General features: G+C 40.7%; 1 protein-coding gene across 1 annotated transcript in view; it reads right to left on the bottom strand.

The window, feature by feature from the left end:
* Window positions 1–14,750, bottom strand: part of npr3 (natriuretic peptide receptor 3) — a 29,876-nt gene extending 15,126 nt beyond the window's left edge. Inside the window, exon 1 of the mRNA XM_044026483.1 lies at window positions 13,969–14,750. Coding sequence (XP_043882418.1) covers window positions 13,969–14,629 — 661 coding nt within the window. The 5' untranslated portion in view covers window positions 14,630–14,750. The remainder of the gene's footprint in view (window positions 1–13,968) is intronic.
* Window positions 14,751–15,519: the final 769 nt, after the last annotated feature.

Genomic DNA, 15,519 nt, shown 5'->3' with positions numbered 1-15,519 from the left:
ATTTATTGATTTAATACCCTCAGTTCTTCATTTGTTTCATCAATGGTCTATGTATATATATATATATATATATATATATATATATATATATATATGTTTTTTTTTATTATCTCAATGATCATTAAATAACCTTTTGATTTTCCATCAGATGTTTATGTTACTTCCCTTCCCCCGAGCAGGCTTCAAAAAACCTGAAAAGGTTGCATTGACAGCTGTAGACATTGAGCCATATACATATATATATATAAATATGTATATATATATATATATATATATACATATATATGTATATAGAGTATATACAGAGGCTATAGGAAAGGTTCCAGTTGTTGTGTTCTCAGAGCGAGTGTGCAGCCCACAGCGGAGCCTGAAGACACCATGACCTGGATGAGTGAGACACACAGACTCCACATGTCTGATTTGTCTCACACACACACACACACACACACACAGACACACACACACAGTACGTGACCTTGTCTCCTGATGGTTCCGATCATATCATTTAGCGTCACACGTCACATTATACTATGTGATTGTTGCATAAACTGTGTCCTGTGCTGTGATCAGTCAAACATTATCTGTGATTATGAACGTTCAGCCCTGGGCTCTACATCTGCCAGACCTGGTGCACAGAAGCTGCCCGAGCACCTTTTTGTTGAGCTGTCAGTTGAGGATACACAGATGACGACGGGACGTTTACTGCCGCCCGGTCTCCCAAACATTTCATTCTGTGCAGGAAAACAAACGTTTAATGTGACGTTTTGTCATTAAAGCAGCTCTAAAATGACGTAGTTCACAAGTATGTGAGGAGAAATTCTCACGGGGATGAGGAGCCGGGCTTGTGGTGGCATGACGTCTATGGGACGTTGGACAGGCAGCAGACCACAGTTTGAGAACAAACTGTTGTGGAGCTATGAAGACATTCAGATGTGTTTTTAGGGAGAGGATGTTGACGCTATGAGGAAACACCATGCTCTCTGCCGGGCTCTAACCAGGTGCCTTAAGTTAACCACAGTCATAACCAGGGAATGGTCATCATCATCATCATCATCGTCATCATCGCCCTCATTTCCTATTCACAACAAAAGTGCTGCATGTAAAAAGTAAAGTCACGCAATTCAAGTTGAGAGACGTGAGCTCACATGTGTTTGTGCTTTTCAGAGTGGTACGACAGCGTCCTGCTGAGGGAGTGGGTTTATTACGACTCTCAATAACAACTTATATTCACAGTAACAAGTCAGTACAACTATAATCCAGATTATTTAACAAAGTAGTTTGGTGTTTTATCTGTAACGGACAACACAGTGTGGGGGAGTTAAGTAATAATGCTTTCATTTACGTGTTTATGGCCTTTCATATATTAATGCTATGTAACTATGCGACACTTAAAAACACAACAAAACACACAAGATAAAGTGCAGAAATACTGTAGATTAATAAGGATATAGTTGAGAAAGTGGTCAAACGTGCATCGAAAAAAGAGAGAACTGAAAGTTTTCAACTGGTTTAAGTGGCTCAATTAAAAATGGTTGAAAAAGAAATTAAATTCTAAAAGTAATACTGTCTGGATATCTCTGGATTTGTTAAACTGAGGTCAACAAATCTCTTACTGAACCCTACGTTTGTCGTCTTGTGTAAAAATATTCAGGCATGTGACTTTTTTCCTCTTTAAATGACAAACATCACTCACAACAGATGATAATGTCACATGTTAGTGCACATTGTTCCCACTGACTAAACCGTGTACATGAGGTATGTCTGACCCTGCGAGCAACCCTTCATCTGCACTCTCTGCACCCGCGTGTTGCTATGTTTCTATATTTCACACAGTAGTGGGACAAGTTTGTCTTCAGTGATGGATGAGTGAACAACTCATGCGTGCAGGTCTAAACATTCCCGATCCGTCCTCAGATCCAATCACATAAACCACGGTTGGAAGTGGTTTTTGATGTGTGACATGTTCAGATTCCTGATGGATCCACTGAAGTTGTCTGATCTGGCCCCACATCATTTAGTTTTCCTACAGAACTCAAACTTATTTCATTCATTCATTCATTCACTCATTCATCCTCTACTGCTTTACCCTCCACATGAGGGATGCAGGGGGCGCTGGAGCCGATCCCAGCTGACGTCGGGTGAAAGGTGAGGTTCAGCCGTTCACTCACACGTTCACACCTACGGTCAGTCTCAACTGGAGAACCTGGAAAACCCCCCCCACACACACACATGTGAAGAACATGCTAACTCCACACAGAAACTGTGTGGGATCTGAACTGGTGACCGTCTCACTGTGAGGCAACAATGCTAACCACTTCATCACTGTGCGACACCCACTAACTTTGTGTTTGTGCTTCATCATTTACATTAACATGTGTGTGCATGATGTCATCAACATGTTTGTAAACAGTACAGCAGAAACCATGGCAACATGAGGGCAGCATCATCTTATAGAAGAAGTTTCCAGAAAAACAAACACCTGGATTACACCTGGATTACACCTGCTTTCTGGAGGATTTTCACCATGACAAAGTTTTCATACAATAATCTATAGAGCAGCTCCTCCCACTTTCTCCTCTTCTCTGAGCAGGAAAAGCATCTGCAGCCTGTTGTAATCATGTGATGCACACAACTGTAACATTCCCTGTTTCAAGGTCACCAGCTGAGTGACCACTCACACACTCACTGGAACTGAGTGGACGTTTACAGTGTTTCCTGCTTCTGTAGAACTGAGCATTGGTGTTTCATTTGTTTTTGCCAAATTTACATCCCAAAATGTCAAATCTGACTAATAAGATTTGTGACTTGTAACCAGGCTACGGTAATCATGGAGATAAAAGCCAGGCTTACATATGGAAGCTGGTGTAGATCAACACAATGACTTATGACTTGTCTTATGACTCGCTTGATTTAGAGCAGGAACTTCATTTGCATGATTCTCATCATTTACGACTGCTGCTGTTGATCTTCACACTTAAACCACCACATTCATGGGGAAAGTTAATACAATGGATTATTCTATGTAATCTAGTTAAAAGATTCTAATCATCAAATTATTTTCCCTCTCTAGTTTGTGTTTGTGTGCAGGTCTTCGCCACGTTAGAAACTGTTTTAAAATGCTGCTGGTTCTGGTTTAGGCCCTGACGTTTCTGCGTGGACAAAACACCGATAAGCCGATTCCACTCGGTTATTTTGTCTAGTGACAATACCTGATACTATTTTAGCAGGCGATGACGTCGTCAGACTGCCGGCCACTGATTGGTCAGAGTGATGTCATAGGAACATTGACGTTTAAAAAACGTAACAATCCTAAAAACGTGGGTTAATTTGCAACAAATGAATGTCTAAATGTCTAAAATCTCAGTATTTGCAGGAGTCTGTTGTATTTAGTGACATCACAGACCTGCTCATGGAGGAAGAACTGAACGAATCTTCTTAACGAACCGATTCTAATGATTCAGTTACACTGAAAACAACTGCTTTACAAGTCACTAGTCACTCGTTTGTGTGTGTGTGTGGCAGTTTCATGCAGCCATGCAATGATGACTCCGCCCCTAAACTGTGCCGTGCTGAGACGAGTGAAGACGAGCTGGGACCAGAGGTGGAAACGGGGCTTTACTTCTAATTTCCTGGCTCTTGCGTTTCACCATTGTTGTAGCTCGTCAGTCGTCTTTGCTGAATCTAATCAAACAACTGCTGCTTCCTGTTTACGCTGCACATGAAGAGGAAGCTGTGAACTATGGAGGCAGATCAGCGCTCATGTGAACATTCACCTGAACACAGATACAGATGGAAACACCCTGAAAAACTGACCGCGCCTCATTAAACATGCTGCACATTTGAGGACGTGGGTTGTCTCTGTCTCATGTCTCTGTCTCACGTCAGCTCATTGGTCTGTGTAGGTTTGAAACAGACGAGCTCTGTGGTGTGTGGGCGTGGCCTCTGACTGTCATCTTTGTGAGTGAAACCACTTGTGTCTGTTTTGACGACACGCTGTGAACGATGTGAAGAGCGCTGGTGTGAGCAGCCACGCCTCTCACCTTGTTGTCACGTGAGAGCTAAGAACAGTCATGAGCCTCGCACTAATCCACAGTCTCAATGTTTCCACGTGCAGCTGAATACTCACGGTCGGTGAATGACCTGCACTGAACCCTCTACTGACATATCTATACTCATTAATACCAAAACTCTAGAGATTCTACTCCACTTAAGGCCTACAACTAGATAAATGTGCTGTCTGTCAGGCAACACCTGGCTACAACAACAGTGATAATGATATTAATATTTATGATAATAATGATGATAATATTTATGATAATACTGATGATAATGATAATAATATTTATGATAATAATGATGATAATGATAATAATATTTTTGATAATAATGATGATAATGACAACAATATTTATGATAATAATGATGATAATGATAATAATATTTATGATAATAATGATAATGACAATAATATTTATGATAATAATGATGATAATATTTATGATAATAATGATAATGACAATACTATTTATGATAATAATGATAATAATATTTATGATGATAATGATAATGATAATAATATTAATAATAATAATACCCTCAACCTCAAGACAGAACCTCTCTAAGACGGGAGTGACGTATGTGATGTGATGGTGGTGAAGTGGACACTAAATGGAATGATCAGCTGACCGTGAGCAGACTGAAACTACGCACCACGGCGAGTGGGAAAGTGTTGGAGGTCATCAGAGAGCTGGAGAAAGAACAAGGAGGTCTGTCACATCAGGACAGAGAGCAGAACACCAGAAGAAGATATCACAGTTCATTCAACAACATGTGCTCACATGTTAGGTCACGGATCATCACACAAAAAAATAACAAGCTTTGTGCGTCATTTGACTTCTCTTTTGTCATTTTTGTGACATAGACGACACATTAATGACATGTTTTTATAAAGAATATATTATGGAAGAAAAGCAATCATTTGTGATGCTCAAGAATCTTGTTTTAGATTTCCACTCGGCTGATGCAATTATCTGCTAATGGCAGCCATCGACCAACTGTGTTCACATCTGAGAAACACACAGAGCAGAGTCATAACTGTTCACCTGTTCACCTGTTCACCCGTTCACCTGTTCACTCAAACTCTTTCATTCACATTCACATTCACGCCGGTTTGAGCTGAGTTGTGTTGTGTGTTTGTGCGATCTCCCTCGTGTGTGAATGGTCGTTGGTGTCTTGTTTGTCGTGACGGAGCAGCGACGTGTCCAGGACGTCAGCTGCAGGACGTCTACAGCGCCCCTTGTGGAGGATTAAGCTAAATAAAATATGTATAATCTCAGAAATCATGTTATTTATGTGTCTACTGATTTATTTTTATTATTTTATATTTATTTTTAACTGCTCGTGGTACATTTGGCAGAAACAAGGAAACGATAATAACAATCCACTTCTGCACTGTCACAGTGTTTTCAGTTTTAAAACAGTGATGTTTTGAGTTTGAATGTTGATTTTGAAATATGTCAATATTATGTATAGTGTAGATTATCACTCACTCACTCACTCACTCAACATGAGAGTTGCAGGTTTTCCTGATTCTAGTTTTGATAATAAAAGACTAAACAGTGTTTATTAAGATGAAAGCATCACAGGGTTGAGACACACGAGGTTGTTAAAACATCCACACGCTTCAGCTGCATTTTTCTCTCTGACTTTACTTTCCCACACACACACACACACATTTATTTAAATTAAATTGTAAATCACTGGCATTTATGTGGTTATATAATTGCACAAGGTCACATTGCAATTGCAGTTGGATTAATTGTGCAGCGCTAATGGAACTAGAGCACAATAAAGTTAGTGTGAGACTTTTATCTCTTCCATACAGAGCTCTGGTGACGTCACGCGACAAAGGTCACGCCCTCTGGCAGGAAACCATGCTGTTCACACACAGAGATACGAGACAGCACATACATCAGGAAACATGTCAGACAACATCCTACATGTGAAGATGGTGGACAGATAATAGATAGATGTGCTAAAGCAGTCAGAGACCTTGAACCGGATCACCACAGACCCAGAGAGACATGAAACACGCTCACAGTGAGCAGAAGAAGACCAAGCAATGGGAGGAAATACAAGCGACGGATCTTTAGCTCGTGTCGAGTTGAATGTTTGTCACAAAGCTTCTGTAAACGTTCAGTGACTCTGGACCTTTAAAGTGTCAGTGAACTTCAGCTGCCAACATGGCGGCTCATAGAAACCCACTGACATGGCGTTCAGTCGTCAGTCGTCAGTGACTGAAGCATAACCACGATCAGAGGAGCAGGAGAAATAAATGATAACATCAATGTTTCATGAGCTTTGACACAAGAGAGAAACATCAAGGACAAGATGAGTTTCCTCTGCTGTTTTTAAACGTATACGTTCCACAGTGTTCTCAGAAAGCCAGGGTGAAAGTTTCCTGTGTCACTGACAGTAATGATTGCTGGCAGAGTTGTGCACGGTCACATCACAGCGCTGAAGGTTGTCTGCGTGATTAGTGTTGGCAAAGCTGAGAAATGCATCACGCTCAAATATGAGATGGAGACGAGGACGTGGAGACTCTGTTTGCATTGGTTTATTAACATATTTACACATGATACAACGCGCTGAAGCGAGCCACTGACGGCGGCCTCTTCTCAAACACTGCTCAGTTGTGCTGAGAAGCTGCACAACCTCCGCTCGAGCCCTTCAAGCGTCGCAGTTAAGCACCTGACATGCCGGGAATACTAATTCCCTGCCATCAGGTGCTCTTTGTGGCTCCGCGGCGTTAAGCATGTGTAATATATGCTAATTTATACAACAGCCACTCCTGTGATATGAAGTGATGTAACAAGGACATCAGTGACCAGGAACCCAGCTAGAAACACTCGATTTGACTTGAAAATGGGCGGAGAAAGAGTCGGGACAAATCAGTGGCACAGGATTCATCATTTAGCTCTTTAACGCAAAGCAAATACAGTATTTTACGTGAAGCTTCACCAGCACAGAAGCTCACTTTTCCCTCCCTCTGCGACTACAGTACAACTCTGTCTCTTTAAAAAAAAATACAAACTGCAAATCTCAGTTACTTTTCCCCAGGAAGGATTTTTCTTGCAGATTATTTCGGTTCACTAACAGTTGAAACACGTCATTAATACAAAAACTTCAGGGTAAATTTAAGTAGAAATCATCAAACACGTGGTTTTCTGTGGCGGGGAGGATGCAGATGTTTTTGACTTTCTTTCTTTATGTGATAAAATACAGTATCAAACACTTATGGTCTGTCTCTTCAGTCTATTAAATACATCAAATGGGTCATCAACGGTTTAACTTTTAGTCATGTGTAATGACTTGTTTTGAAACTCGCCCGTTCCAAAGACTAATGACTAAAACCTGGACTCCTCTCCAACTATTATATACAGTATTATGGTTATATATATTATATACACAGCACATCTGCTGTGACATGAACACAAACAATAATTTGTTCATTTCACAAGTTTACAGAAAAGACTAAATGACACAAACAACGATTTATCAGCATCAACGACCCGAGAACTTCAGATTATTATCTGACAGAGTTCTGTTTGTGTTGCTTTGATCTTTGACATACACCACGTTTCTATGTTACATTTTATTGGTATCAACGTACACTTTCTTTATTATTGTTTCTGTAATTCATTTATGGGTCTTTTTTTATTGTTTTATTATTATTATTATTATTATTATTATTGTTGTTTTATCATTACCAGACTGATTTGCCCTGTCGTGTACTTATAAGTGAATTTATTTTCACTTTATTTGAATGTAAACTCATGACATTGCTGTAGAAGATCTCAATGCTCCGTCAATTTTCTCTTTTCAATAAAACAAATCGGATTAATCGGATTAACTTCTTCTAGTTTGTGAAGGTGAGCGTCTGCAGTGTGACGGATCGTTACAGTGTTGTTATTTCTGTGTATATAGTGTAGTGTAGTCATTGACAGGAGTGACGGCGTCTCCTGTTTTGCGACTCCTAAAGAAAAGCATGTGTCTCATCTGTGACGTGATGTTCTATGGCAACAGTCCACAAGGTGTTGTGTACGTAAGTGTAAGTGTGTCTTTGTGCTGAAGGGTGTGAGAAGTGTGAGCGCCCATCAATCACTTCTCTCCTCAGCATCAGCTCCTGCTGAGGAGACCAGCAGCTCAGGATTGTAATGAATCCATGAAATGTTTTCACTATTCATTCATTTACAGTTATTGTCACTGATGAAAGTGAATGTTCACTCTGTTGTTTTGTTGTCTATGTGTATTTCATCAATGTAACTGACACACTGTGCATTTCTTTCAATGGGGCAACATGCATTAAAGGGAGAGTTCAGGTAAATTGTCCTGTGACAATTGTATTTCTGCTGCTTTATCTTTGCACCAGACTTTTCTCACTGGAAACTTTCTGAAACCACTCACTCCCCACACCAAAGTCCTTCTGTCTCGTTTGCTTCAAATCTAAACAAAGGATCTAAAAATAACATATTTGACCTCACTGTCATTTATTCAATAGACTTTGGTGCAGAGGAGTGAGCAGTTTACATGATGACAGAGATGAACATGTTCTTAAGGTTGATCTGCCATAGATTTGATTCAGTGACTGACATCAGTTTTTCCTCGTGTTCCCACATCAAAACAAATCCAAACTGTCAGTTTAATTTCAACGGAAGCTGAAATGATTCAACTGTGATAAGAATGATTTCCTGCGAGTTCTCGGGTAACAGTTGTTATTTTTAATATAAAAAACAGATTTTTGTTTTGAATGTTTTTTGGGAAGATGTATTGAATTTGATATTTGGGTTTAGATGCAGAACAGCGTGATGGCTCTCTGTTAACATGTCAACACAAAGACGAGCTGCACATGCAGGATGTGGAATGTGTCTTCAGTCGAACACACGACGCAGCAGCAACAATGAAACACAACGTTTACAGTAATAAATGAGGAGCAGATATTCACTGCGTTCAATGTGGAGCTGCTTTCGTGGAAAAATTCCTCATTGAACATTTTACGTATGTATTTTATTTACTGTAATTAAAGCAGACAAACACAAGTGTCAGGAAATAACCTGTAGACTGAAGGCTTACCTGTCTGTCTCATCAAATAAATCATGGATTACAGTCATTTCCTCTAATCACTTAGTATAACTGCTGTGTATTTTAAGCTGCTGGGTTAGGGAAGTGATGACATGCAGCTACGCACATCACATGACTTTGTTTCTATGAACCGCCATGTTGGAAGCCTATGATGCAGCTTCTGCATCCACACAGATCGACAGATGTATCACAAAACTGGACATATCTGGAATATATCTGATCCTTCAATATGAGTTTGTTAACACACATGATTCCAGACCTGCGGTTTCCTGATTAACTTCATCTCAGAGAGTCAGAGAGTGACTGAACGTTTACAAGAGCCTGAAGGGAAACAAATGGACACGATCTGGCTTTGTGACAAACACTCAACTCTGGACTCTACCAGATAAACATAGTGTTGGTGTCACTGTTGCCTCAGCATAACATTAGCATTAGCAATGGGCAGTATAATGTAAATAATTGCTGTGGAGACGAGCATGTGGTAAATCTAGTCTGAGTCCATGATTTACTAAGAGCCAGGAGATCTGTTACTTGCGTTTGGTCTTCTTCTGCTCACTGTGGTCCAGAGTCTGGATCTGTGCTGGTCTGCTAAAATGCTCTCCTGTTAGCTTGTCTCTGACTGCCACCAACCCTATGATAAAGTGATGAGCTGTAATGCTTCATAATCTAACCCTGTTACAACCCTAACCCAGAACGTAACGGTTCATAATCTAACCCTGTTATAACCCTAACCCAGAACGTAACGGTTCATAATCTAACCTGTTGTAACCCTAACCCAGAACGTTTCATAATCTAACCCTGTTATAACCTAACCCAGTAGCGGTTCATAATCTAACCCTGTTGTAACCTAACCCAGAACGCGCTTCATAATCTAACCCTGTTATAACCCTAACCCAGAATGTAATGCTTCATAATCTAACCCTGTTACAACCCTAACCCAGAATGTAATGCTGCATAATCTAACCCTGTTACAACCCTAACCCAGAATGTAATGCTTCATAATCTAACCCTGTTTACAACCCTAACCCAGAATGTAATGCTTCATAATCTAACCCTGTTATAACCCTAACCCAGAACGTGTTTCATAATCTAACCCTGTTATAACCTAACCCAGATAATGCTTCATAATCTAACCCTGTTTATAACCCTAACCCAGAACGTAATGCTTCATAATCTAACCCCCTGTAACCCCCTGTTAATAACCAGAGCGTAATGCTTCATAATCTAACCCTGTTATAACCCTAACCCTAACGCTTCATAATCTAACCCTGTTATAACCCTAACCCAGAACGTAATGCTTCATAATCTAACCCTGTTATAACCCTAATCCAGAACGTAATGCTTCATAATCTAACCCTGTTATAACCCTAACCCTAACGCTTCATAATCTAACCCTGTTATAACCTAACCCAGAGAATGTAATGCTTCATAATCTAACCCTGTTACAACCCTAACCCAGAATGTAATGCTTCATAATCTAACCCTGTTATAACCCTAACCCAGAGCGTTTCATAATCTAACCCTGTTATAACCCTAACCCAGATTGTAATGCTTCATAATCTAACCCTGTTATAACCCTAACCCAGAATGTAATGCTTCATAATCTAACCCTGTTATGACCCTAATCCAGAACAGCTTCATAATCTAACCCTGTTATAACCCTAACCCTTCATAATCTGTTAACCCTGTTATAATCTAACCCTGTTATAACCCTAACCAGAACATAATCTAACCCTGTTATAACCTAACCCTAATGCTTCATAATCTAACCTGTTATAACCCTAACCCAGAACATAACGCTTCATAATATAACCCTGTTATAACCCTAACCCAGAACGTATTGCTTCATAATCTAACCCTGTTACAACCCTAACCCAGAATGTAATGCTTCATAATCTAACCCTGTTACAACCTCCCAGAATGTAATGCTTCATAATCTAACCCTGTTATAACCCTAACCCAGAACGTAATGCTTCATAATCTAACCTGTTACAACCCTAAACCAGAATTGCTTCATAATCTAACCCTGTTTACCCCTAACCCAGAATGTAATGCTTCATAATCTAACCCTGTTATAACCCTAACCCAGAACGTAGGCTTCATAATCTAACCCTGTTATAACCTAACCCAGAACGTGCTTCATAATCTAACCCTGTTAAAACCCTAACCCAGAATGTATAGCTTCATAATCTAACCCTGTTATAACCCCTAACCCAGAACGTAACTTGTTCATAATCTAACCCTGTTATAACCCTAACCAGAACCTAACGCTTCATAATCTAACCCTGTTAGAATTCATAATCTAACCCTGTTATAACCCTAACCCAGAGCGTAATGCTTCATAATCTAACCTTGTTATAACCCTAACCCAGAACGTTTCATAATCTAACCCTGTTATAACCCTAACCCAGAACGTACTTCATAATCTAACCCTGTTATAACCCTAACCCAGGGTAATGCTTCATAATCTAACCCTGTTATAACCCTAACCCAGAAACGTAATGCTTCATAATCTATTATAACCCTAACCCGTATGTCTAAATAACCTAACCCAATATAATCTAACCCTGTTATAACCCTAACCCAGAGTAATGCTTCATAATCTAACCCTGTTATAACCCTAACCCTAACCCAGAACGTAACGCTTCATAATCTAACCCTGTTATAACCCTAACCCAGAATATTGCTTCATAATCTAACCCTGTTACAACCCTAACCCAGAATGTAATGCTTCATAATCTAACCTGCTAACCCAGAATGTACATAATCTAACCCTGTTACCCCTAACCCAGAATGTAATGCTTCATAATCTAACCCTGTTATAACCCTAACCCAGAACTAACCTTCATAATCTAACCCTGTTAATCTAACCCTGTTATAACCTAACCCAGAACGTTGCTTCATAATCTAACCCTGTTATAACCCTAACCCAGAATGTAATGCTTCATAATCTAACCCTGTTACAACCTAACCCAGAATGTAATGCTTCATAATCTAACCCTGTTACAACCCTAACCCAGTAATGTATTTCATAATCTAACCCTGTTATAACCCTAACCCAGAATGCTTCATAATCTAACCCTGTTATAACCCTGAATGTAATGCTTCATAATCTAACCCTGTTACACCTAACCCAGAATGTAATGCTTCATAATCTAACCCCTGTTACAACCCTAACCCAGAATGTAATGCTTCATAATCTAACCCTGTTACAACCCTAACCCAGAACGTAACACTTCATAATCTAACCCTGTTATAACCCTAACCCAGAACGTAATGCTTCATAATCTAACCGTGTTATAACCCTAACCCAGAACGTAGGTTCATAATCTAACCCTGTTATAACCCTAACCCAGATTGTAATGCTTCATAATCTAACCCTGTTATAACCCTAACCCAGAACGTAACGGTTCATAATCTAACCCTGTTACAACCCTAACCCAGAATGTAATGCTTTATAATCTAACCCTGTTAACCCCAACCCAGAATGTACTAACCTGTTACAACCCTAACCCAGAATGTAATGCTTCATAATCTAACCCTGTTACAACCCTAACCCAGAATGTATTGCTTCATAATCTAACCCTGTTATAACCCTAACCCAGAACGTAATGCTTCATAATCTAACCCTGTTATAACCCTAGCCCAGAACGTAACGCTTCATAATCTGACCCTGTTATAATCCTAACCCAGAATGTAATGCTTCATAATGACCTTTTAAAAGTGTGTGATCTTTAGGGCTGCCAGGTTTTCCAAAATCATGCTCAGACTAGTATTATGTGACACTCACCCTCCACTCACCCACTCACCCCAGCACGTGTGCACACACACGCACACACACACAGATGCTTGTGCTTTATCTGTCAACTCCATTGCTATTAGCTCCACCCGCAAGTATCACAATAATATTGTGAAGCACAATTACTTTGGTCACTAATGACATGAAATGTTAATATTGTCCTCAGTGTTTAATAAAGACTATTTGAACTGAGAGGCTTCATTATTACTGTATTCTTGTTTTGTTTTCTTGGGCGTCTTCTACTATTTATGTCCTGATTCTTTAACATTCTTTACAGCTACTGTGCACCAATGTCTTCAATGTTGTAGCATAGTTTTGAATTGAATTGAATTGAATGACTTTATTCCTCCCCCAGGGGGGAAACACACATTCACAACAGCTCAGTTAAGAAAGGTGAGAATCGAATAAAAGTAAAAATAAGAATAAAAATAAAAATAATAATGAACATTCTTTTTTTTTTCAATCTCCTTAATCCAGAAAATACCGGATACATTGAACATGCAGTTTATTTACGGTGACCTGGTGATGCAGAATGATGTTTGTGATAATTTGGTGATCGTTTGTCATTTGGAGAGGAATGATTGAAGTCGTACATTAGCTAGCTGCACATGAGTTGAACTCATATCATATACGTGTATGTCAGGCTCAATCATGGCTTGAATAAACTTTTCAAAGCAAATCTTTTTCGACATGAAACAATAGAACAAACACAGGTTTTACGATGACAGTCATTCCAGGTTTAAAAGAGCTAATCTTACATATTATTACATTGTCCAAAGCATCAACTCTCAATGTTTTACGTCTAGTAAACGTGTGAGTAATGAGTAATGAGTGTGTATGTGGGCATAGAAATCAATACATGTGTAAGTGTGTATGTGTATATGACTAATAATAAGGCCGGTGCCCTTTTTCACTTGAGCCCCTGCCCCTGAAATGTCTGTGCACGCCACTGACGTTCAGATGTTCTGACATGTAAGTGTTGGCTGCTCATGCACGTGCAGCAGTGTCAGCTGTGAACAGTGCGTTACCTTCAGTGTCGTGGATGTTCTGCAGGACGCTGTCGGTGTCCAGTCGCTCCTCCACGGAAATCGCGTACGACTTGAGGTTGAAGTCGCTCATCAGGTGATAGATTCCCTCCATGGTGAAGAAGCAGTTGCGCTCCTCCTTGTCGTCCTCGTACACGAGAAGCGCGCTCTTCCACGTGAAGTGCTCGAACATCGCGCTGAACGTCTCTGCCATCTTCACGTAGGACGGGGCGATGCGGGTCAGGTGCGAGTACTCGCCTTTCTTGTTGCTGAAGCCGGCGGCCAGCGCACCTGCCGAGACCACCGGGATGTTCCAGTGGGACGCGAGCCGAATCACCGCCGCCGCCTCGTACTCGCACACGGGACCCAGGATCAGGTCCGGCTTCTGTTGGCACGACCTGTCCACTAACGTCAGCACAGCATCATTAACACAGTCGGAGTTTTCAAAGTGGATGTTGAAGTGGAAGCCGGAGTAGAGTCCGGACTCCTCTGAGAGTCTGCTCTGCGCGTAAAGGATCGCCGGCATGACTCTGGCGCGTGAGAAGAGATACGAGTTATTTTTTGGCAAAAACACCAAAACCTCTAAGTCCTCGGTGATGCTGCTGGTCAGGACTGGACTCAGCAGCGTCAGCAAGGACACGCACAGTGCGCTCAAGTGTGCCATGACGCGCGTCTCCAAGTCTCCAAGTCAAAAACAATTTCGAGCTTTCTCTCAAGAAGTTGCGTCCACCTGGCACAGCGCGCGCAGTGCAGCGTGTGTGTGTGTGTGTGTGTGTGCGTGCGTGCGCGTGCGTGCGTGTGTGTGTGTCTACAGTCACACTCTTCCAGCTCAGCTCAGCTCAGCCTGCAGCACTAACACACACTCACACACTCACACACACTCTGGCTCCGGCCTGGAGTTTTGAAGCATCTTCTCAGGATTATTCCTGCGTCATCACAGCGCTGCCCACCTCCTTCTTAAAGCGACACGCACCGCCGCACAGCGCCACAATGAGCGGCTTTAACGCAACTCACACTCACTGCACTTCTTCATGGGAATTTCACCGTGAATTATTTCCAGTAAATTACAGCATTATCATTTCACTCGCGTTAACTGAGCTAATTTACCATGAAATCCCGTCATTTTGTGTTTTATTGTGAGTAAAAAAACCCTCTGAAGGTTGTATTCAGTAATACAGTACCAGGACATGGGACAGACATGGATTACTGCCCCCAGGGGCCCACTGAGTCATAATCCAAATAGAAATACTGCTAAATGACATTAATATTTGTCTTAATTATGAAGTTACAACACAACAGTTGTCAAGAGTAACTGTGCGTTTATCAAACTACATCAACGTGGGGACTCTTGGTTACAGATGGCAAACTATCATGAGCCAAATCACCTTCTTACACTAGTTTATGAAGTAAACAAGTGAATATCTTTGGTCGTCATTTTGAGATTCGTGGAACAATGTTTGATATTATTATGGACAAAACAAGGGACAGCTCATCATTCTTTACACGCCTTTAAAGTGTTCAATGTTAAGAAGGTTTCACTGGCAGATGTTGATT

This window comes from Solea senegalensis, linkage group LG5, assembly GCF_019176455.1.
Source record: "Solea senegalensis isolate Sse05_10M linkage group LG5, IFAPA_SoseM_1, whole genome shotgun sequence".
Taxonomy (NCBI): domain Eukaryota; kingdom Metazoa; phylum Chordata; class Actinopteri; order Pleuronectiformes; family Soleidae; genus Solea; species Solea senegalensis.
Note: the sequence above shows the minus strand (reverse complement) of the source record. Positions and strands in the feature narration are given on the sequence as shown.